A 21,020-nucleotide genomic window follows, 5' to 3' on the forward strand; every position below is an offset into this window, starting at 1 on the left:
TCCTACCCCCTCTACCAACCACCACTGCCTCTACTGCCCCGCGCTCTCTCTACCACTTCCACCCCCTACTCCTACCCCTCTACCCCCCTCTTACCACCCCGACCACCTCTATCACCTCTATCATCATTATCAGATTAATCAGAGCTGTACAGGCGGCAGAGCTGGCTGTTCAATCTCATTCATGAATTCAAAGGGATGCACATGACATCACATGAGATCATGTTACAGAGCATTTACACAGCATAGCAGTGCATGCCATGAACACAGAGATCAAAAATGAATATAGAGAAGAGTATAAAAAATGTAAATACTGTAGAGAATGTATGAAAAGAGCAGAATGATGATTAAAGATTGATATATTTTTTGCATGGAAAAGTTAGTTTTTCTACAATAAATAGAGTATATTAATGAATGTATAGGTTGTAATGAATGTAGAGAAGAGTATAAAAAATGTAAATACAGTAGAGAACATCTGTAAAGGAAAGAATGAAGATTAATATCAGAGTCATACAGCCGGCTGTTCAATCCCATCCATGGATTTGATGTGGTGCATGTGATATCATGTGAGGTCATGTTACAGGGCATTTTGCTCGGAAAAGTTGGTTTTTCTATAATATATAGAGAGAATATAGAGAGATATAGAGAGATATGCAAGCGGAGCTTATGATGAGTCCTTGTGTGATGTTAAATACAGGCCAAGTGTTGGTTATACAGGAGGAAATACAGGGGCTGCGGGGTGGTGGTGGTAGAGGCGGTGGTGGTAGAGGGTAAGGGGGTAGGGGTAGAGCAAGCAGCAAAGCGAGCGTAAGCGAGCGTTTGATGCTTGTATTAAACTATATTTAAAAGACTATTACTATGAAAGATAGCTAGCTACAGTCTAATACTACTAATAAAAATTATAAATCACTGCAGTCAGATCACTTGATTTTTTCTTCTATTTTATGGGATTTCTCTGTTTTAATATATATTGAGTTTCATATACGGTGCGTATACTGTTTGTATTCTTCTTTATCTTCATTTCATCTGTCATTATCAAGTGAGTATTCATGGGTTGTTGAGAGGGGGGTGCAGTTCTACGGTCTACCTGTCATATCTAACTAACTTCAAATCTAACATTTCGCACCGGCATCTTCTGTTAGGTAGCCGGCTGCTTAAGGGGCCTCTGGTCATTCTATCTCTCAGGAAGTCTTCTCAATAATAATCACAATCGGTACCGCGGCTGCTGCCAAGGAGTGAAATGACCTTTCTCGTCCGGCTAGATCTTTCTAGCCCATATCAAGTGCCGAAGTTGTTCATCGGGCTCGATGGCGACGATGACTTAGCGCGATACCATCAAAAATATCGGGGCTGAACAAGCCATGGCCTCAAACCGATCTCATTTGCATAACCAACCGTCCCCACATAATCACCTCCTCCACACTAATTAACTCTAAAGGACGAGTCACGACTCACGAGCAGTGAGACAGCCTAGACTATAGGACGTCTCGGCGTTTGTTGCTCTTTCTAGGCTACGGAGACGATTCTATTTCGGACGTCGTCGGACTAACATGGTCTGGCTGCCTGCTGCCACCACATACGCTAAAGCTTTAGGCGCTTGGCTTCTGTTGGGGACCCAGGTTCCGATCTGCACAACCTGGAGTAAGATACGCTAGTAGGCGTAGGCGAAAGAGAGGCGTAGTCTCCATCAGCTTGCGGGCTAAGCAGGGATACAAACGAACCCATCCCATCCTTGAACCCATCCTGGAGGGTTATCCCAACCCAAGTGAATACCGCTGGATGCTAGATCACCAACGCATCCAACTCCCGCGCGATGTAGTTGATCTTATCCTCCTTCTTGAATAGGCATACATCAGAACAGAGCTGGGGACATTTAATGCTACGGGAATGGGGGTTTGGAATATCCATTTCGCTTCCTTAGACAATTGTCTGCGGCGAGTAACCACTTTGTACAGGGTTCAAAGAGAGTACGCTGTAAGTAGCAGCTCCAGGTCGTCCTGCAAGAGCGGGCCGCCACTGGGGCACGCTGGGAGTCTTGTAATTTCGACCGTTTTTTCTTTTCCGTTTCTTTTCACCTTCCTTTCTTCTTCTCCATCGTTTCCGTCTTTGTGATATTTATTCTCCTATTCTCCTTCGAGAGTCGCGTTGAACAATGCGCATTTCCTGATCCAATTCCGACCAAGGCTTTCACTTATCCTAATTCACTTCCACCCATTTCCCCAGGAGGGCCACCGCCAGCTCTCGCCTGCCCTTGGTTTGGAACGTTGTTTTTGGGCATACCATAGACGCGGTCGCTGTTAAGTTGTTCCGCCGGCGCTTAGCGTTTCCCTCGCCACCTATATGCAGAAGTAAAAGAAAAAGAAAATAACATAACAATACGAAGTTCAATGAGAGACGTGAGCGCAACCATGGGAAGCCAGAGATTCGAAAGTAATAAAGGTCGGATGGGAGTCAGCGTGAGCTCCTCAGACGATGCAACTAATCAGGACAAGGCGGACATGGCTCGTCTTGGGAAAGACCAACAGTTCAATGTAAGTTTGTCGGACTATATATGCAAATCATAATTGATATCGTGGATCAATTGTATGGCGAACTGTGGGCTAACATTTAACAAAGAGGAACTTCCGGTTTTTGTCAACACTCGGGTTTACCTGCACTCTCATGGCGACATGGGAATCCATTCTCTTGTATGGAGACATCAATTATTTCTTAGCTCTCTGGCAATCACCTTTTGAAAGGGAAGTGCATGCTAATAATACTTATCAAAAGGACGTCAACTCTCGGGCTGAGTAATGGAGGCCTGGCGGGATCTGTATACATTTATATTGGGTCTTTCGTCGGATTTTTCTCAACTGTAGCTTCTATGGCTGAGATGGCCTCAATGTAGGTGGTTATCTACTACCCAATCTCCCACATTTTTTTCAAATGTCAATTACCAACGACTTTGGGATATCTAGTTCTCCTACATCTGGCGGCCAATATCACTGGACGAGTGAATTTGGTGGAAGGAAATATCAAAAGTTTCTTAGTTATGCGACCGGTAAGCTTGACAAGCCGCCGGGTGCTAATGAGTCGTAACCCATTCAACGATAATACTAATCAAAAGGATATATCTACAGGTTGGCTCTCGGTCTTGGGATGGCAGGCCGCCTTCGCCAGCGTATGTTTTCTCTGCGGTACACTCATGCAGAGCCTTATACAGCTGAACGAACCTGGATATGTACCAGAGAGATGGCACGGCACTCTCTTCACCGCTACCGTTGCTCTTGCAACCACGTTCATCAACACGTACATGGCGAGCCATCTACCTATGCTGGAGGGCCTGATTCTTATTCTCCATATTTTTGGGTTCTTTGCGACAATTATCCCACTATGGGTTATGGCGGAACGGACACCGACTAAAGCTGTTTTTACCGAGTTCACAAATGCGGCTGGGTGGCCTACTCTAGGGCTGGCCTGTCTTGTTGGTCAAATAAGTCCCATTTTCTCATTCCTTGGTAAGTCTAAGAGCATGCCATGATATTATATGTCTTACGATAGTATGTGCTAATTTGATTTCTTGTGGCCATCTCCCAGGCCCCGACGCTGCTACCCATATTGGTATGTTTTCTCTCCTGATCCCTGAGTGAACTTTCAACAGAGTTATACGAGCTAACACATCGCTTCAGCTGAGGAGATCAAAGATGCTTCCAAGGTTGTGCCCTGGTGCATGATTTCTACCGCTCTTATAAACGGCTCCCTTGGCTTCATCATGCTTATCACCTATCTCTTCACCATGGGCGATTTGCACGAGGTCATTAAGGCTGAAGCCGGATTTTCGTTCATTACCGCCTTCTTGAACGCAACCGGCTCCAAGGCCGCAACCACCACTTTCGGTGGCCTCCTCCTTGTGATGGAGGCTTGCGCCGCTATTAGTGTTTTAGCTACTGTGGCACGACAAACCTTTGCCTTTGCCCGTGATAATGCACTTCCGTTCTCCCCTTTTTTCGCCCGTGTGCACCCAACATCCAAGGTCCCTGTCAACGCCGTCCTAGCCTCGACTGTCATTACGATTCTACTCTCGCTCATTAACATCGGCTCAACGGAGGCATTCAACGCGGTTGCATCCCTCACAATCGCATCGCTTTTTACGTCGTACCTTATCTCTATCGGCTGCTTTATCTACCGCAGGATGCAGTGGAAGAAAATGCCGCGAGCGCGATTCAGCTTGGGGACCTGGGGCCTTCCAGTTAATATTTTCTCGTTTGGCTACCTCTGCTTCGCAATTGTGTTCACTTTCTTCCCGAATAGTAACAACCCCACGCTCGTCAACATGAATTGGTCCATTCTTGTTTTTGGGGTTGTGACGATGTTCGCTGGCCTTCAATATCTGATCCACGGAAGGAAGACTTATGAAGGCCCGGTGGCGTATGTAGAAAAGATAGAATAAATGGGGTTGCTTTTTTCTCCATGCCCCTTTTTACTATTTTAATCGACTACGGAAGGCCTTGTGTGAATTTTGAGAAATGGACAGAACTGGTTCCGCTTTTTCCCCACTTTTTCGCGCTCTATGTTCTTTTTTTCCCTTCATCATCCCTCTTTGGGAATTTCTACACGGGAAATTCTCCTTTATATATATACCAAGGGCCTTACATATATATGCACCCGTTCACATATAAATGACGAATTAGATGGTGACTTGTTATATGTTAATCGTTTCTCTGTTAAATATTTCTAATTTCGATGTCTTGCTTCTGCACTTGACTTCAGAGAGGGTAGATGAGATGACCTCATCTGCTCTCTTCCGCAAAAACAACGGCGAGTTTTCCCGGGCTTTCCTTGCGCAAATCCCGCCTCGGTTCGAGATCCATTAGAATGTATCACTCACCATCGATATATGGGCCGGACGATAAGATGAGCGACGGGAACTGGGTGGGAAGGAGGATTTGGTGGGGAAGAGAGGGGGCAATTGAAGATGTCTGAAAAAAACTGTTCGCTTCCTCGCGATGGATAGATATTCCCAGGTAGTGCTGAGATAGGCAGCAGGTGAGAAAGGATGCTTAGGTGAGTTGTTTCGTTTTCGTTGGTGGTTGGTTTTCGGGCTACTGGGGCCGTAATAATGCGAATTCCGAGCTGTTGAAGGATTGCCTGGGCTGTACGATCAATTCGTTTTGATTGATAGTTACAGGGGAAATTAATTATCTGCAAAGCGTTAACTAAGCGCGAGGAGGCGTACGAAAACAACCTAACGTGGAAACCTAACGTTAAAAATTGAACCTGCGTTTTTTATGCATGGCGGTCCAGACCATTAGTTATGGTTTGTTCCATCATTAATCAATGTGAAAAAAAAAAAAAAAAAAAAAAAAAAAAAAAAAAAAAAAAAAAAAAAAAATAATAATAATAATAATAATAATAATAATAAATAAATAAATATAAAATAAAAATAAAATAAAGATAAAGATAAAGCATGAGTAGCCAAGGATGCTCCTTGCCAGCGGCCAAACAGGCGCTCAGAAGCATCTAAGTTAATTGAATAATATGTGCCAAAACGGAATCATACTCTCTATACAAATATATTTAAAGGCAAAGACATCGCGACTGCGTAGTTCGGCATGTCCACAATCTCTACAATTTTGAGATTCCCCGCCACGCTCGCCAACATATACGCTTCTTCCCGAGTTAACTCCTTGTTCCTGACTAGCCACTCAATGAGACTTCGAGTCGCCTTCTTTGCTGCCTCGAGCAGGTCTGGGTCAATCCCCATAGTCGCATATTCCCCTTTATCTGCCGGCAGCGCCTGGTCAGCGCCGTGTATACCCGCCGCCGTTCGCGGGGTTGTCTGAAACTGCGGCGCTATTAACCATGGCTGGTTCTTGTGAATTGAGAGTCGGAGGGTGGCTTTCAGAGGAGTTTCAATAGCGGTGCCGCAAACTTCCCCATCTCCCTGCGCTATATGTCCGTCGCCGCAGCTGAATAGTGCGCCGGGCGTTTGGATGGGGAGAAACAGCTTGGATCCCACGGTGAGATAGCGACAGTCGATATTCCCGCCCGCATTCGTGGGCGGGATCATAGAAAATTCCCCCTCCGCCCCCGGGGCGACGCCCATAACGCCCAAAAATGGCTGTTGTGGGATCCGGATGCCTTCTTTGAAGAGTGCATAGGGCTTGTCGGGATCCAGTTGCCAGATCTTCAGCGCCCCGTCGGGAAACTCATCCGATAAGAGGCCAAAGCCAGGAAATATTCCCGTCCAACCCCAATCCGTGGTTTCCAGGTCGAGGATCTCGACTTCCAGAACATCGCCTGGTTCCGCGCCTGTGACAAAAACAGGCCCCACAGCAGGGTCAGCGCGCGCGATGTCGAAGGTGCTCAGTGCGCTCTCTGTGGAGGTCTTGGTTATTTGGCCGTTGCTCCCGTCTATGGCGTCGAAGTGGACTATGTCGCCTGAGTTGATGGTTTGGACTGGGGGAATTTGTTTGGACCATTTTAGATGGTGCTGGTGCCGATGGATGTGAATGGTCTTGGAGGGTATTGCATGGGTCATGACGGGTGGTCAGAGAGATTCTTTTAAGGCGTCCAGATATGATGATGAAATGTATTTCCAAGAAGAAGATAACCCTTGGAAAAAACGGCGGTTATTGCTCTCTCTTTCAGGCCAACCGATAGGACCACAGCCTTGGTTCGCGCGTAATTGTACAGATTTTAGAATGTGAAAATAAGAATTTCGAAAATGTAACTTAACGGTGTGCAGTAGAATATAGTTAATATATGTCAACCAAATGAGAACAAAATGAGAACGTATCCAGGAGATATCAGAGATGTCCAGAACAACGTCCGTTGATATATCATCCAACGTGTGATGATTTCCCCGCTATGTTTTTCTAGTCCCCCGCCCTGGCCTCCTTTTTGGATATTTTCTCGGAAACTTAATAGAAGCTTGAAATAGTTAAGATAATCCACCTCCCTCTTTTGGTCAAGCTGCGTTCTGGAACTAATAATATAGTAGCATGGGCTCCTCGTCGTCTTTTGAGTTCAGAACTGCTCGCAAACTAAATATTTTACAAGCACATCTGCCCCGCCACATCACAAAATGTCAAAATTCCAGCTACTAAGCAGTCTAGTCTTCACCACGAGCGCGCTATTACGCGAGGGAGGTGGACTCTTTAGTGACCTTCATTTTTAAGTTAAACGCGGTCTTTCAGCAAGGGAGAGGAAGAAAATGAAGAAAATCTATTGAATCGTTTCAAGGGTGAGAGAGGGGTTATGAGTGATGAGATTTATCCTGACGATGCAATAACGACGAATACTTTAATGTACTGTACTATAACTACCTCCTGGGGTTGTTTCATATGTGCCCACAATCCGCTCTATGCTTTGTTTTCCGTCATTGAAATAGCATTTGGGGAGGGTTTTTATTAAGGATAACACGCCCTTACCCGTAGTCGTTAATAGGCGATCAAAGACAATGCAGCGTCCAGGGAGGTTATGCGTAAGTAACGCCGTAAAATAATATAAAATAGATCGCAAATGGACAGGGATGATAGCTTTCACAATTTAAGAAGCTGAGGCTGAATTTTATACTATATAGCCTGAAACTGGGAAAGAAGGTCCAAGTGGACAAATAACATATCATCATTGCTGCACTGTATGGCGCGAACCACGATCCTAAGTTATAGCATTTTCACTAAGGAGTGCGGATGTAGTTGAGCATAGAATGTTACTTGACATGACATCCTGTTGAAAAGCAGTAGACCGCTGTCCATATTTTCCATCTAGATTTGTGGAAGCTTTTCTCTTTCTGGGCCCAATTCGAGACCGGCTGAGCCCATATAAACTTATCAAGCTCCTACATCGAACAAGTATCTCGGTTATCCCTTGGCAAAAAATAAAAAATAAAAAAATAAAAAAAATAAAAATACACACGATGATACAGCCTGACATCGTTTCTGATTGTGAAGGTAACAACAACCAATTCCCCTCACAAAGAGGAAACTTGTCGGAAGAACTCGGGTTCCACAACAATTGACAAAGATGGCATCCGCCTCCTGTCGAAGGCGGCAAATCCCCAATGAACAGAATGTGAGCAGATATCTGCACCAAAATATTCGTCAAGTCGAGAACGAACCAGCTAGCCACCAACACATGAGCATTCATGAAATAACTGTGAACAAAGGAAGAGTATGCTTTAGGTGCTGATTGCATCGGCTGCGAAACAATTTAACAAAGTCAATGGAATGCAGCAAATGGCAATGCGATACCTGATTGATCATATCTGTTAAAACCGGGGGTATTAAAATGGTACAGTTGGGTCTAAGAGAATTGATATTGCACAGTCAGAATGTGTAAAGCAATTAGGAGGGGGGTGGAGTCTTCTCACCCGGTTAAAATGTTCTCTAATCTAGCGTAAGTCCTCTCAGGCGGCTAGGATAAAATATATTTACAAACCTCAAGATCTTGCGACACGTTTGACGTTATGCTCCTCTTGGAAGCTTGACACGCACGCCTGAACCTCGGCTTTGCGTAGCTTGCTCTGTGGATTTATCATAGTCCGCAGTGGCGAATGTGTTGCGCAGGAGAAACGCTTGCCAGCGAAGCACTGGTAATATCGGATCAGCTGCAGGCCCTTGGCATTTCCAGAAAACCGGGCTTTGAGCCGTCAGTTCGGCTGTATGGATCTTAATACTCTTTTAAAATGATTGACGGATAGCCCTATTGCGTCGAAAGTAAGCTAAGATCATGAAGCCAGGCTCAGGCTGGAATCGAACTCCAATGCTGCAGCACCTTTTTAGGAATGTGGCTGAAACAAGAGCAAGGCTAGACACCTAGAAGAAAATAGGTATGATGAAGGAGATCGATTCTAATACCTGTCCTTCCTCCATCCCCTATTTCAGGTCCGAAATGGGAGGGAGGCATTCTCGTGAAGTATTTGCATCGATGCATTCCAAGTGGGTTCTTGCCGTTCAAGGGAGAACAAAATTTCCCGGAAAATATCTTCTCACGTAAGAACCCAAATGTTATGTTGGACTTTTCTGCTGGAATAACTGAATTCAACTCATGTGGGGATTGGTTATATTTTGTTGGATGAATACATCCAGAACTAAGAATAACTAACCCTGCAATGGTGATGTGCACTAACTTGAGCCTTGTCCCATGCTAGACACCGATAACTATAGCCAGAGTGGAGAAGACAGGTTGGAATAAGGTTGAGGCGTATCTAACTAGTCAAACCTAACCAGCAATAACTAGTAGAGGTATTTAAATCGAAGTCAGTCGAAGGCACACGGAAAATGGCCGCCACCAAGGTCTCCTCTGGGTTGGAATAACTAGAACAGGCCAGGTATATCTCAAGATCAACAAGAAATGCAATGTTGGTCTGACACTGGCCCCAAGTGAGCAACACAAAGCACCGCTGGGCCGTAGTCAATGGCGCTATAAACATAAACCGAGCTTCGTAGTCGAGACGGACGGATGTCAAGATTTTGCTAGTTACCTAGTTAGGGCTAGTGACATCTCGTGATCTGGTTGAGCCCCTGAAAATCGCTTGCCTCGATCTTGGTCGGGCCCCCTGAGTTTTAGTATTCCCGCTTTTCGTTCCTCTCCCCGTGCTCTCCTGAGAGTAAAGGAAGACGGGTTGCCGACGTGGGATGTTGATGAGCAAGTTCGTCTTCCTTCAGGTGATGCTGTATAAGCCTCTCTGCTTTCGAGGCAAAGTGTATGGGCTTTGCAGGCATGTTGCGTTTTCTTATGCTGCCCCCGAACGGACTGCCGACATCCCAAGCTCGTGTAGATGCTGCTGGATTTCCTGGAGTAAAAAGTGCCTCCAGCTACCATTCGAATTATCCCTGGGTTCTGATGAGACATGTGTGCGTCAGAGTTAATGATTGGAGACCAAGGCTCGATGGACACCAACTGCAATAACAAAGCCTATACTGGACTGAATAGATTAGATTATCTAATACGTGCGGCAAGCCCCAATTTCTCATCCGATGATTGTTTAAACGTACCCAAGTGCGCATACCTAAGCCTAAAAACATTTAGCAGAAAAATGATGACTGTTTTTCCATATATGGTACCAACGGATGTTCTCGAAACTCGATTTTCTCCCTTCCTTCAACGGCACCGTGGGGAAATCATTTTAGGCCACTATGGAGTCACTTGGTAGCCTGAACATGGACGAAGAACGTCTTTTTGTGCTCCGAACCTCTTCCCACGACCCTCGAATGCACCATATATCTCACCCATGGATATAGTCGTTAGGCCCAAGTCGAGAGCGGTTGATTCTTTTTTTCGTTATGGTTTTATCCATCAAGGCGGTGTAAACGTCCCTCTTCACTTTCGGTTTCCATTTTCCGCATCTTTTTATTCCGATATGCGATGGTTTGGTTGCAGCCCTTTACCTACTGCTCGTTCCAGCGGAACTGCTATCCCTAGGGTATAAGGATATGAATGCCCATAAATATGCTTTCCTTTTTGGAAATGTTCACCAGATAGAAGAGGCATCTCCGAATAGGTACCCACGCCCCACATTACCGATGTCCGTCTGGATCTCCTGCGGAATATGACCTCAACACCTCTGCAGGGCAGGTATCCCATACCATAACCTTTGGTGGTAATTGGCGCACCCATTTGAATAACTGAGTAGGGTTAAAGAACCGAAAAACTGCAGCTTGGAGTTAAATTAATAGGTAATGAGAAAACTAAAATGTGACTTGTTATTAGTGCACCTATTCGCAGTGATTTCTTTTATCCTTTTTATTCAAAATAATATAAGTTTCCAATGCATGTCCGTCTAGGGGGAGAATCGGGAGGATTTTTGAGAAACCAACAAGAAGAATAGTGACGAACAAATTCGGGGAGGGGAAGGAAAGGGAGAAGAAAAGAAGAAAAATTGGAATGGATGATCAAATGAGGAATTTTTCACAGCCTTTCTCTGCCAATAAGCACATTTGCCTACTCGCAAGAGAAAACTCTAGTCAGTCACCTTAAAAATGAAGCAAATCTCACCGGGAATTGAGGAGAAAAAGAAAAGAGTCATGGCTGGCCACTTCGTTTTGTGAAGAGAGAGAATGTTTCAGAGCTCACGCGAGTTTTTTTCTAAACCATCATTGTTCACCGCCGTATTCCGGAACAGACATTGCCCGAACTAGTATATATATCTGCATTAAAAGGAAGTAAGAGAGCTGAGAGAAACCTTGCAAAAAAGTAACGAAAACAATAATGAGAAATACAATGGCCCGTGAAGAAGAAAGGAAGAGAATAACTAGGGAAAGAAAAGTGAAAAGCCAGAACTTCGCCCCCGGACCCTCAGATAGCAAAATATCTGCTTCTACTTCCTTTCTCCTGTGCCGTCGGCTGCGAGGGCTTGAATAGTCGGAAGTCTCCAGACAGGGACCATCCTGGCACGATCCGGTCCTACGGCCAATCATTTTCATTTGCCTCTGAGTAGGTGTTCGATGAATGGAGAGACGTGCAGGAGATTCCATGCATGGGGGTCTTGGCTAGTTTCGGTTTTATCTTAAAATATTTTTTTCTTTTTCTGTTTTCCTTTTTTGCTCATTCCGCGGTGATTCACATCAATTTTGAGAGTTAGATGGAAAAGAATTTAGAACGGGGAAGGGCTCCACAGTGGGCATGATTCACGAAGAGAGCGATGGTAAGCATAATTAAGTAGACGATGGGGCGCGTTGGATGGTATCAGATTCAACTACCCGCATTTTGAAACGGGAGGGAGAGCAGGTTGATCGGCTTGGGGATACTAAAGTGAGAATTTCTTAGCGCTGTTGAAGCCTTCGGGCTTGACTAAGGCAGTTGTGGATTAGGCATCGAGGATGGTGTCGATAAAGTACATGTACTGTACTGTACATCCACATGTCCTTACTGCAGCAATCTAAGGCAGAGATTCCGATGATACCTGCCTTGAATGCAGCAGGCAGCCGGGGATGATTTTGGTACCCAGCCGTTGATCCGCCCGAGGGTTGGATGGAAAAGGACGTATCCCGCGGTAATGCAAGTATGGTCTGTGATTTCTGCACGGGAAAGCCGGACATATGGACAAGTCAAACTAACGTCGTTCCTCTATCATCGAGGTGAGAGTTAAAAACAAGGCATATTCATGGTTTCACCGGTGAGAGAGATGATGAGCATTGAGCGGATCTAACGAACAGGAAGCCGAAAACGAAGAAGGTGGACACGATACCATTCTCGTATGGCGTTTTGTTTGCCTGAGGAACGTCGTCATTGACGGGCCAAGGTTTGGCCAGAACGAAATTTCAGTTTGATGACCCCCCACACACCCTTCCTCAGAAACCCAGGCAATAACAAGGGGCATGTTATCCTAGAGTTTGGGCAATCAATGTAGCGACCGTAACCCTGCAACCCTGTTTTTATTGCGTTTTTAGAACCCCTCAGTAATTAACTGGTGGTCAGCGGCGGCAGGGGAACAATCGAAGGAAAAAAGTGGAAGGTTGCAAAAGTGCTTTAACTTGCAGCCATGTCCTTCTACCGAGAAAAAAACAACTTCATCCCTAAGGGTATTATTTCACTCGCACAACGGGCCACAATAATGGCCCTAGTGTTGCATAGATGCACACAACAATGGAGTGGCCCAAGGCTCGCACACTAGAAACAGCATGATGGAGCGTATCCAGGCAACAGAGGACAAATTCAGTGCGATCAAAGAACGAAACTGGAAGCAGTTGCACCTCTGTTGAATCTTAATAAATCCCTTTGAGGGTTTGCTTTAACCTCCATCGTATAATCATTGAATAACATCTCGAAGATAGTGTCATCTTATATCGATTCAAGACAAGCCATTCACCCGGGATTCTACACATATCAAGAAAAAACACCAGTGAGAGGTCGGCGTATCTTGCCCATCTTCAAGTCAGCACGGGTCTCAGTTGGAACTCTCATAGGAAAGAGCACGAAGTATATAATATATGCATGCAACAAATACATGCACGATATTAGTCGGAAGACGACGGTTTAACATGGTTCGAATTTGGCTCAGCCAGAATGAGTTAAGGTTCCGGTATCGTATTTCGCTTGGGGAGTTTTGAGGTTTCCAAAACGGAGTTTGTCCATCTGTTGAAATTTAAAGGTTAGATGAATGAATGGTTCAGAGATAGCCATCCGGTATAGGTTGAGGTTTGACAACCAAACTGGTTCCAGAAACATTTTCAGCAACTGCAAATTAGAGAAATATAATTCCAGCAGCTGCAAGGTCTGGTTAGAGCACATTTGTCATTACTCGATCGAGGTACCTGGTGAAGATGAAAGACGTAGAAGCGCCCACAATCTCAACGGGTACGTGCACCACCAGTAAGCTACTCTGCAAAAATATAGAAGAGAAGGTAATAAGGAGCAACGAAGGAGAATATCGCGATGTCATGAACCATGGGACATGTAGGCAAATAGGAGGACCCGGAAAAAAAATTACTTGTTGCATTTCAGTTTCCCATTTACTATGAACGGAGGCTGTTAGCACTTCAAACTCTGTCATCTAGTCAGATATCTCAGATATGTGTTAACAGGGCCCTCCATTCGTAAGGGATGTCTCCTGTTTGGTGTACTGGACCGTCACATACAGGTGTACAGCCAAGGGCAAGTGCAACGTCTGAAATCATGAACATAGCACAAGTGTGAAACGAGAAAAACGGCGCTATGGCGGTGTTGGCACCGATTATGATTATGATAGCGTCCCAGCCAGCCCTGCCTTAGCCGGGTTTGCGAATTGCGTTCTCATCGACTCGATTGGTCATCTCGAGATGGCTTTGAAGAGAAATGTCGGGTCATCTCCTTTTGATTGGTTAACGTAAGTTCGGTTGGTGATTTTCACGGGTCCGTTGAATCCTTGCAGGACATGGTATCTTTTCCTGTTCCTTTTTTTTTAATCCCTTTCCTCACTCTTCATAAGTGTACTTACAGTGGAGGGTGGTTTATTATTCTTGACGGTGTGCAGGAAGATTAAACGAGCCAACCCTCGGGGAGATAACAATATTTGAGTTCCACACCACCCAGTCCGCTCGCTCCCGTTGATGCAATCCACCAGATTGTCCTCCGGGATTCGTGAACTAGGCTTACCTTGCATAACTAGCTTGGTCGTTTTCCAAAAACGGTCCATGACATAGGGCCGGCTTGGTGCCGTTTGGTGCTTTTATTTGGTGTAGGTATCAACTGCGTACTGGATTGTAGCCAACAGCCTCATGTGTCCGCTGGAATTCGAAGTTTCTCACCCAGCCCGTCAGCCTAGGGGTGTTGACCCTAGAGAAGATCTGTGTTTAATCTGGAGCCGTTGAACCCAGTTGATCGATGCTTTGACGCCCCATCGGGGAAGCTGCACGTACATGTATGTAATGTACATGCACAATGTACTGTACATGTACGTGTACATAGTGCTGAGTACAAGCCGGGCAGACAAGGCCTAGATCGGAGAGAGTCATACTTAGGGACCTGAAAGGCTTCTCTTCCTGCTTTAGTGCCTCACTGGGTCTCAAATTCCCTTGTAGTCTCTCAGAAGTGTGTCCCCCTCCTTCTGTCCAGTTTTGAATGGGAATTGGTTTTGGGACGCAGTATTCCAGCAACCCCTAGGTATTTTCCAACCCCTCCTCTCCATAACTGTCCGGTGTGGCTTAGGGCGTGCATAAATAAATCCCGACATGCGTGGCTCCCAAGGTGCATGCGCTCTGAGGAATTTCTTCCGTCCCCAGCGCACGAAATTCGGAGCCAATGGGCTGGAAAGCAAGAATGAAAATGTGCGCACGAGATTATGGTAAGGTTATCCACATTTCAAGGGTGGAGGAAGGATCTCCCACGCACCCATGATGTCTAGGAAGCGGAGGATAAAGGAAAGGGCCTTTGAGACAGGAGAGAAAGTTTGCCAATCTGGCGGCTGTCGCTACTCAGCACTTGCAGCGGGAGCATCTCTGACCCATGAAGGCCCAAAAGTTTTAATTTTAGTCCAGCAGGGGTATACAGCGTCGCTACTCCCAGCGCTCCGCTGTCGATTATTCGAAACGACGTGACTGTATCTGTATGCAGCGTGGACTGGACTGAAGCAACCCTTGTCAAAAGAGGGCGGGAAGCTGGAGTGTGATAAAAAAAAGTCTGATGTGGGAGAGTCTTCTGAGGCGCAACGAGCAATGTTCTAGGCCCGATTGGTGTAAGCGGTAAGCTGGTTACAAAGTTACGTAAAGGAGGCTCAAGCTCTCAAAAATACCATCCATCGCGGCAGCATGAGAATAGAAAATGCGGAAATTGAGCTACATATATCAGGGAGTGGAATGATGTGTAAAATTTGTCTGAACATATTATACTGCTTACCTGCTTATCAATCCTTTGGAGGTTGAGAGATAGTTCTGTTTTTTTTTTTTTTTTTTTTTTTTTTTTTTTTTTTTTTTTTTTTTTCCGTCTCCATAAGTATTTCACAGCAGATAAGTTACGCCTACTAACTACGGGCCAATGCGGCGTTGTCCTCGCGCATGCCAAGCGATATAATTCTGGCCATGGCTGTATTAGTTACCAGATAACGATACCTCTTGCTATTTTGCGCAGTTGCGAGCAACTTATGAAAAAAAAAAACCCAGAAAGCGGTAATAAAAAAAACCCCCAGCGATACAATACTCAGGGAAGTTTAATCTTTTTGATATTCGGCCTAAAACAGGGAGCAATTGGGGCAGAAAAAAAAGCAACCTCTTTCTCTCAACTTTGCTTCCGCCGCTGCGCATACACGACACCAACCACCCAAGCACTACACTCCGACCACCACTACTCCCTCCCCTCCCACGGTCTCCCGGCTATTCAACCCATCCCTGCTGTGGTCGCCTTTTCTCTTCGTCCAATAACACGCCTCCACAGCGCTTTTTGCCGTGCAGCCCTCTAAAATCTCATACCTCATCCGACTCCGACTCTGAAGCCAGCCCGTTCACCACCGCAGAAACCCTTCCCCCTTCCGACGCGCTGGGAAATAACTCCATCGACTTCGCTGTGGTTCCTTGACCCTCGAATATACCTCCTCCTCCCCCCTTCCTCTCTCTCCTCTATTATAAGCTATGGGTGCGTGTGTCTCAATTCCTCCTGTCCTCTTCTCGTTCCCTTTGCGCGACTAGCTTGCCTTACCCTTCCCTTTTTCGCGTGTCTTTCCGACAGCTTGTTATACAACAAATTGCCTTGCTTGCCTTCTTCCCGATCCCGCCGTTGCCTTATTCCGGCCGTGGCTGCAGCGCCTGAGCTCGAATTTTTTCTTTTACTATTTTTCCTAAATATAAAATATATATATATATTTTTATATTATCCAATTCCTTTCACCTTTGTCAATTCTTTTGTTTCTTGTGGACGACCCACCTATTTATCATCACCTATTTATTACCCTTTTCAGCCTGCATTCCCCAGGGTGAAAAGAAGAACGGCAAGCAGTGTGCTCTCCTTCCTGTGAATTCCGACCATTCCCCTTGCTTGGCCATTTCTATTACAAAACATCCCTCCTCAATCCCTTCACTCCCCCTCCTCTCCCCTCATCTCCTCTCCCCTCCTCTCCCCTCCTTATGCTTGACACTTGATACGCCTTGAGAAGTCTCTCACACCCTCTGTTGAATCAATCCTGCCCCTCTTGATCTTGGCTCCGGCGTCTGCTGCGCGAGTTCATTCTGACCATCACACTCTGACCTGACTGTCACTGTGGACCAATACTCCACATCTTCGCCCTTTTACTGTTCTCACCTTCCCCTTCTCCTGAGATTATTCTTCTTTCCTTCCTATCAAGCTTCTATCTGTTTGGTTCCCTACAATCTCTGACTCATCTTCCTATTTTGTTCTCGGTTGCTTTTAGTCTTTTCGTTGGCCTATTAAGACTTCTTGAGACTCACTTTAACCTTCTCTCATTCCTAGGTGCAGCCGACGTGTATCGACCCGCTCAAGTAAGTTCAACTGTGAGTTTTATTCGTTGCAAATACCATTTTCCTATCCCCGGTCACTGCGCACAACCTCGTATCTCGACGCTATTTGATGTAGCACTGGATTATTATAAAGAAAGAGGGCATTGGAAGAGAAGACCTATCCATATTCAAAAGCATGCGCGGGGCAGACAATGATTCTCCATTGGTTGGTAGAAGAGGAAATGGACTGGATGGCGTGTTTGTAGTGGGTTGTCCGATCGGAGTAGATCAGGCAGATTCAGAGCCGCATCACGCGCTCATCTCTTTTGCTACACCACCGTCTTTGTCTTTTTTCTCTATCAACTACCTTTGCTATGGGTCCGTTGCCTTATATCGAAATATCGAAATTATCTTCTGTTTCGGTTGCGAAGTGGATTCATTCTTGCTGCCCGCTATGGCTTGTGTCTCCTTGCTCTTCCGCCCCTCTCCGCCCCTTCTCCGCTCCGTTCTCCCCAATCTTTGCTCTCTAAACTTAAATTATTCACGTGGTTACCCGTCGATAGCCAATCACCTATCCAAACCACCTTAACTTCACTCCCATCATTCCTTCGTCCGTACTTAACACTCCATTGTCGTTTCTCTCATTGATTTGTGCGCGTTGCCTGTCCCCTACTAGCGCGCATTCGATTTTCACATTCTGAATTGGCTTCGAACGCCTCTGTGATGGCTAACTACTTGCAGCGCGAGAGGTCCCGTTCCCCACGTCGTCGCTCCCGTAGTCCACGTCGCGGCCGTCGTTCCTATTCGCCTCGCAGTCGTTCCCGTAGTCGTGAGGACTACCGTCGCAACGATCGTCGATCCAGATCTCCTGTGAGTGGTGCAGCTGGTGCTCCTGGACATTCGAGCTCTGGATACGGTGGACGTGGCCCTTCTGTTCGTTCTCTCGAGGATCGTTCTTTTGCCAAAGAACAAATGATTCAATCAGTGCGCGAATCTTCCCAACAAGACCGCCGGGTCTATGTTGGGAATTTGTCATACGATGTCAAATGGCATCATCTTAAAGATTTTATGAGACAGGGTAAGCTGGTTTTGGGAGTAAAGACTTCCTAGTCGGGAGATGGCTGGAAAAGAAGAGAGGGCTAACTGTGGCGGTCGGGTTTGTGATGTTTTAGCTGGAGAGGTACTCTTTGCCGATGTCTTACTACTTCCCAATGGAATGTCGAAGGTGGGCGTCAACGTGTAGCTGTGGCTGGTTTCCTGGTTTTCTTTATGGTTATTTTGATGGACGTTGGATTGACGGGTTGGGGCTTGGCGGTCTGGTTAATGTAGGGCTGCGGGTAAGTAACCGTCTCCGAGGTGTCCGCGAGCGAAGGGGTTTGGGTTGTTTTAATGGAAAACTGATTTAACTGTTGATATTGCAGGATTGTGGAATACGCAACGAGGGAGGAAGCTCAAAATGCTGTAGCAACTCTCAGTAACCAAAACCTCATGGGCAGACTCGTTTACGTTCGCGAGGTGGGGACTCCTTGGCCCTTCTCTATCTTCCTCCTTCCTACCGCTCTTTTCATGAACTAACATTGCATCATCTACTCTACGCCCCTATAGGACCGTGAGGCAGAACCCCGTTTCACAGGCCCACCTGCCCGTGGTGATTTCGGAGGTCCTGGACGCGGGGGCTATGGAGGCTATGCCCCAGGCCCGGGCGCTAGTGGCGGCCGACAAATCTATGTCTCCAACGTTTGTTACCCACCTGACACTTATTGCTGCCCCTTGTTCCTTCCCTTACTCCATGCTCCCATAACCCATCCCAACCTGCCCAATTCTACGTTGAAACTTGAACTTGGACCATTAACTTTCTATATCTAGCTTCCATTCAATGTAGGCTGGCAAGACCTGAAGGATCTATTCCGCCAAGCTGGTAAGTCCAAAGCTGTTACAGTTCTTGATTGATTTTGCGTATCGTGTGATAGCTGTGTGTGCGTAGGGTGCCCTTGCATTGACCAATACCCATTCACAGCGCAACAAGGTGCTGTTGTCCGCGCCGATGTGCACATTGATCCTAGTGGCCGCCCGAAAGGTTCCGGAATTGTTGCATTTGAAAGTGCGGATGATGCTCGAAATGCTATCCAGCAATTCAACGGGTATGACTGGCAGGGTCGAACACTTGAAGTTCGCGAAGATCGCTATGCAGGAGCCGCAGGCTTTGCTGGACGTGGTGGTTTTGGAGGGGTTCCTGCCCGTGGTGGGTTTGTAGGTGGCCGTGGTGGGTTTGGTGGTGGACGTGGTGGTTTTGGCGGCGGGTTTGGTGGTGGAAGAGGTGGTTTCGGAGCAGGATACGGTGGTGGCCACGGTGCTGGACCAGTAGAGGGGGGTGCATCAGTCCCTCCAAATCCATTCACGGATTTTGCAACTTCTGGTGGAGAAAGAAGCGCTACCATCTATGTCCGCAACGTACGTTATCGTCCCTGTTATTTCCTTTTTTTGGTCTTGTCATGGCTTTCTGACTAATGAAGGGAACTGCGTCTCCAAACAGCTTCCTTGGTCGACCTGCAATGAAGATCTAGTTGACCTCTTTTCAACAATTGGTAAAGTTGAAAGGGCCGAAATTCAGTATGAGCCTAACGGCCGCTCCAGAGGTACTGGGGTTGTTGAATTTGACTCCGCTGAAAACGCAGAGACTGCTATCAGTATGTGTTGGCCTATCCATGTTCATTGCTCATTCTTGATGAGCTATGGTTTCACCTTGTCGAAATATGCCTATGCTGACATAATACACAGACAAGTTCACCGGTTATCAGTACGGAGGTCGTCCTCTCGGCCTGACCTTCGTCAAGTACCTGAACAACGGTTCTGCAGATGCCGTGGGAGGCACAGAAGCGACGGGCGGTCTTACCCAAGACCAAATCATGTAAAATGCTAGTTGTATGGAGGTAAGACGGTGGAAGTAGAGCCTCCTGCATGCGAATTTGTCCTCACAAGAAAACCTGCCTTGTCAGCTACAAGCCAGCTCTTGGTTTAGGACTGCGTGGTTATATTTTATCGTTTTCGCCTCGTTTATTTGTCTTTGCTATTATTTTCCCCCATTTTACATCCCAAAAACGAAGGAAGGGTTCGTTTAGTTTGTTATCGGTTCCTCGGCTTAAAATACCGGATGAGCGTGATTTTTTCGTTCCCCCTGTTAGTTCCCCCTGTTACTCTATCGCCTCTCTCTAGTTTGCTTGTCAGGTATGGATGGGTGATGAGTTTGCCCGATCTCTGTACTTGTTTTCTCCCCTTTCCACTTTCACGACGACGACACTTTTGTTTGTGCTCTTTGAGCCTTCCTTTGTTCATGTCGCTTTATCGCCGGGAAATTTACTCTGCCTGAATCTTGTCCTATTTCCTTCTAGTTTTTTAAAAAATTACGCTTCTATTATGCTTGCGTGCAAAATTGTAACCCACACTGCCTAGCCTTTTTGTGTCTATATCAATATGTTTGCTGTAGTTTCTGATAATTACTCCCCATTGAGTGATGGGCTCCCTTCTTTTTATATTTTATTAATTAGGCTCTTAAACCAAGGCCTCATATTCCACTCATTCGATTCCTTGACACGTAGCAAAAAGCAGAATGGTCCTTTTGTATTAATATGAGAGCTATGGTTATTGACTGAGGCGGTTTCTGAGCTTGCCCGACAAATAATGCAAGCCCATCAGAATCTCAACAGAAGAAATAAAAATTAAATATTAATATCAGCTCATGACAGAAATTATAGTTTAAGGGAGCGGGAATCTGCAGCTAGCTCCGGCAAGTTGTGGGTTTGAGCAGGACTGGCGCTGCGCTAGTTTCCTACATACTATGGATGTAGATTGGCCCCAGCGCGGTATCAGGCCAGGATTTCTGGCTGCGGATGTTCCTGGGCTAGTTCGTGGTGAAATATCTAGTTTGACGGTCAGCATAGTTAACTATCATTTCAAACCGCGCTTCATTCATCGCTTTGCAAGAAATGCATAAAGTCAATCATACTTTTTTAGAGGTAACGTCGATGATCGGTTCTATTGCAAACATACCCCGAGCACACAAGATATCAGAATCAGCTTCCTCTTCTGCTCATCTGCAGCAAATAGACTGTTCAACGCAGAAACCAATTAAAAGGTGGTCCATGAGCACATGACGGACTAGCTAGGAATATCTACAGT

At 46.0% G+C, this 21,020-nt stretch overlaps 4 protein-coding genes across 6 annotated transcripts; 2 read left to right on the forward strand and 2 right to left on the reverse strand.

Annotated features, from left to right (window-relative positions):
- The first annotated feature begins 899 nt into the window (after positions 1–899).
- Positions 900–7,272, forward strand: BDBG_00367 (amino acid permease). Its single transcript, XM_002629075.2, has 8 exons — positions 900–2,528; positions 2,614–2,684; positions 2,767–2,880; positions 2,955–3,037; positions 3,117–3,494; positions 3,574–3,597; positions 3,666–6,918; positions 6,980–7,272. Exons 1-7 carry the CDS (start codon positions 2,385–2,387, stop codon positions 4,424–4,426), a joined length of 1,575 nt encoding a protein of 524 aa, XP_002629121.2. The 5' UTR covers positions 900–2,384; the 3' UTR covers positions 4,427–6,918; positions 6,980–7,272.
- On the reverse strand, positions 5,431–7,058 carry BDBG_00368 (acetamidase/formamidase). Its single transcript, XM_002629076.2, has one exon. It carries the CDS (start codon positions 6,515–6,517, stop codon positions 5,540–5,542), a length of 978 nt encoding a protein of 325 aa, XP_002629122.1. The 5' UTR covers positions 6,518–7,058; the 3' UTR covers positions 5,431–5,539.
- Positions 7,273–9,459: 2,187 nt separating the features above from the next.
- Positions 9,460–9,834, reverse strand: BDBG_00369 (uncharacterized protein; the record flags this gene model as incomplete). The annotated part of the gene is made up of 1 exon (XM_031719854.1): positions 9,460–9,834. One exon carries the CDS (start codon positions 9,832–9,834, stop codon positions 9,460–9,462), a length of 375 nt encoding a protein of 124 aa, XP_031575764.1.
- A 4,767-nt stretch (positions 9,835–14,601) lies between these two features.
- Positions 14,602–20,590, forward strand: BDBG_00372 (RNP domain-containing protein). 3 transcript variants are annotated; one of them, XM_031719855.1, is made up of 12 exons: positions 14,602–15,156; positions 15,405–16,026; positions 16,864–16,886; positions 17,586–17,922; positions 18,017–18,069; positions 18,174–18,181; positions 18,266–18,359; positions 18,450–18,581; positions 18,711–18,762; positions 18,862–19,295; positions 19,378–19,531; positions 19,623–20,590. In XM_031719855.1, exons 2-12 carry the CDS (start codon positions 16,023–16,025, stop codon positions 19,754–19,756), a joined length of 1,425 nt encoding a protein of 474 aa, XP_031575765.1. In that variant the 5' UTR covers positions 14,602–15,156; positions 15,405–16,022; the 3' UTR covers positions 19,757–20,590. The 3 variants fall into 3 exon arrangements, with proteins under 3 accessions (XP_031575765.1, XP_002629126.2, XP_031575766.1); XM_002629080.2 differs by having other exon boundaries at positions 15,405–16,898; positions 19,623–20,536; XM_031719856.1 differs by lacking the exon at positions 14,602–15,156 and having other exon boundaries at positions 15,542–16,026; positions 16,799–16,898; positions 19,623–20,536.
- Positions 20,591–21,020: the final 430 nt, after the last annotated feature.

This window comes from Blastomyces gilchristii (genome assembly GCF_000003855.2).
Source record: "Blastomyces gilchristii SLH14081 genomic scaffold supercont1.1, whole genome shotgun sequence".
NCBI lineage: Eukaryota > Fungi > Ascomycota > Eurotiomycetes > Onygenales > Ajellomycetaceae > Blastomyces > Blastomyces gilchristii.

What these genes read in the sequence shown, in the direction of transcription:
- BDBG_00368 (XM_002629076.2), bottom strand. Translation starts at nt 6,517, where the DNA reads ATGACCCATGCAATACCCTCCAAGACCATTCACATCCATCGGCACCAG.
- BDBG_00367 (XM_002629075.2), top strand. Translation starts at nt 2,385, where the DNA reads ATGAGAGACGTGAGCGCAACCATGGGAAGCCAGAGATTCGAAAGTAAT. An exon ending in GTTTCTTAGTTATGCGACCG is followed by an intron (nt 3,038 to 3,116) that starts GTAAGCTTGACA and finishes ATATATCTACAG; the next exon opens with GTTGGCTCTCGGTCTTGGGA. An exon ending in CGACGCTGCTACCCATATTG is followed by an intron (nt 3,598 to 3,665) that starts GTATGTTTTCTC and finishes ACATCGCTTCAG; the next exon opens with CTGAGGAGATCAAAGATGCT.
- BDBG_00372 (XM_031719855.1), top strand. An exon ending in GACAAATCTATGTCTCCAAC is followed by an intron (nt 18,582 to 18,710) that starts GTTTGTTACCCA and finishes TTCTATATCTAG; the next exon opens with CTTCCATTCAATGTAGGCTG. An exon ending in AAACGCAGAGACTGCTATCA is followed by an intron (nt 19,532 to 19,622) that starts GTATGTGTTGGC and finishes CATAATACACAG; the next exon opens with ACAAGTTCACCGGTTATCAG.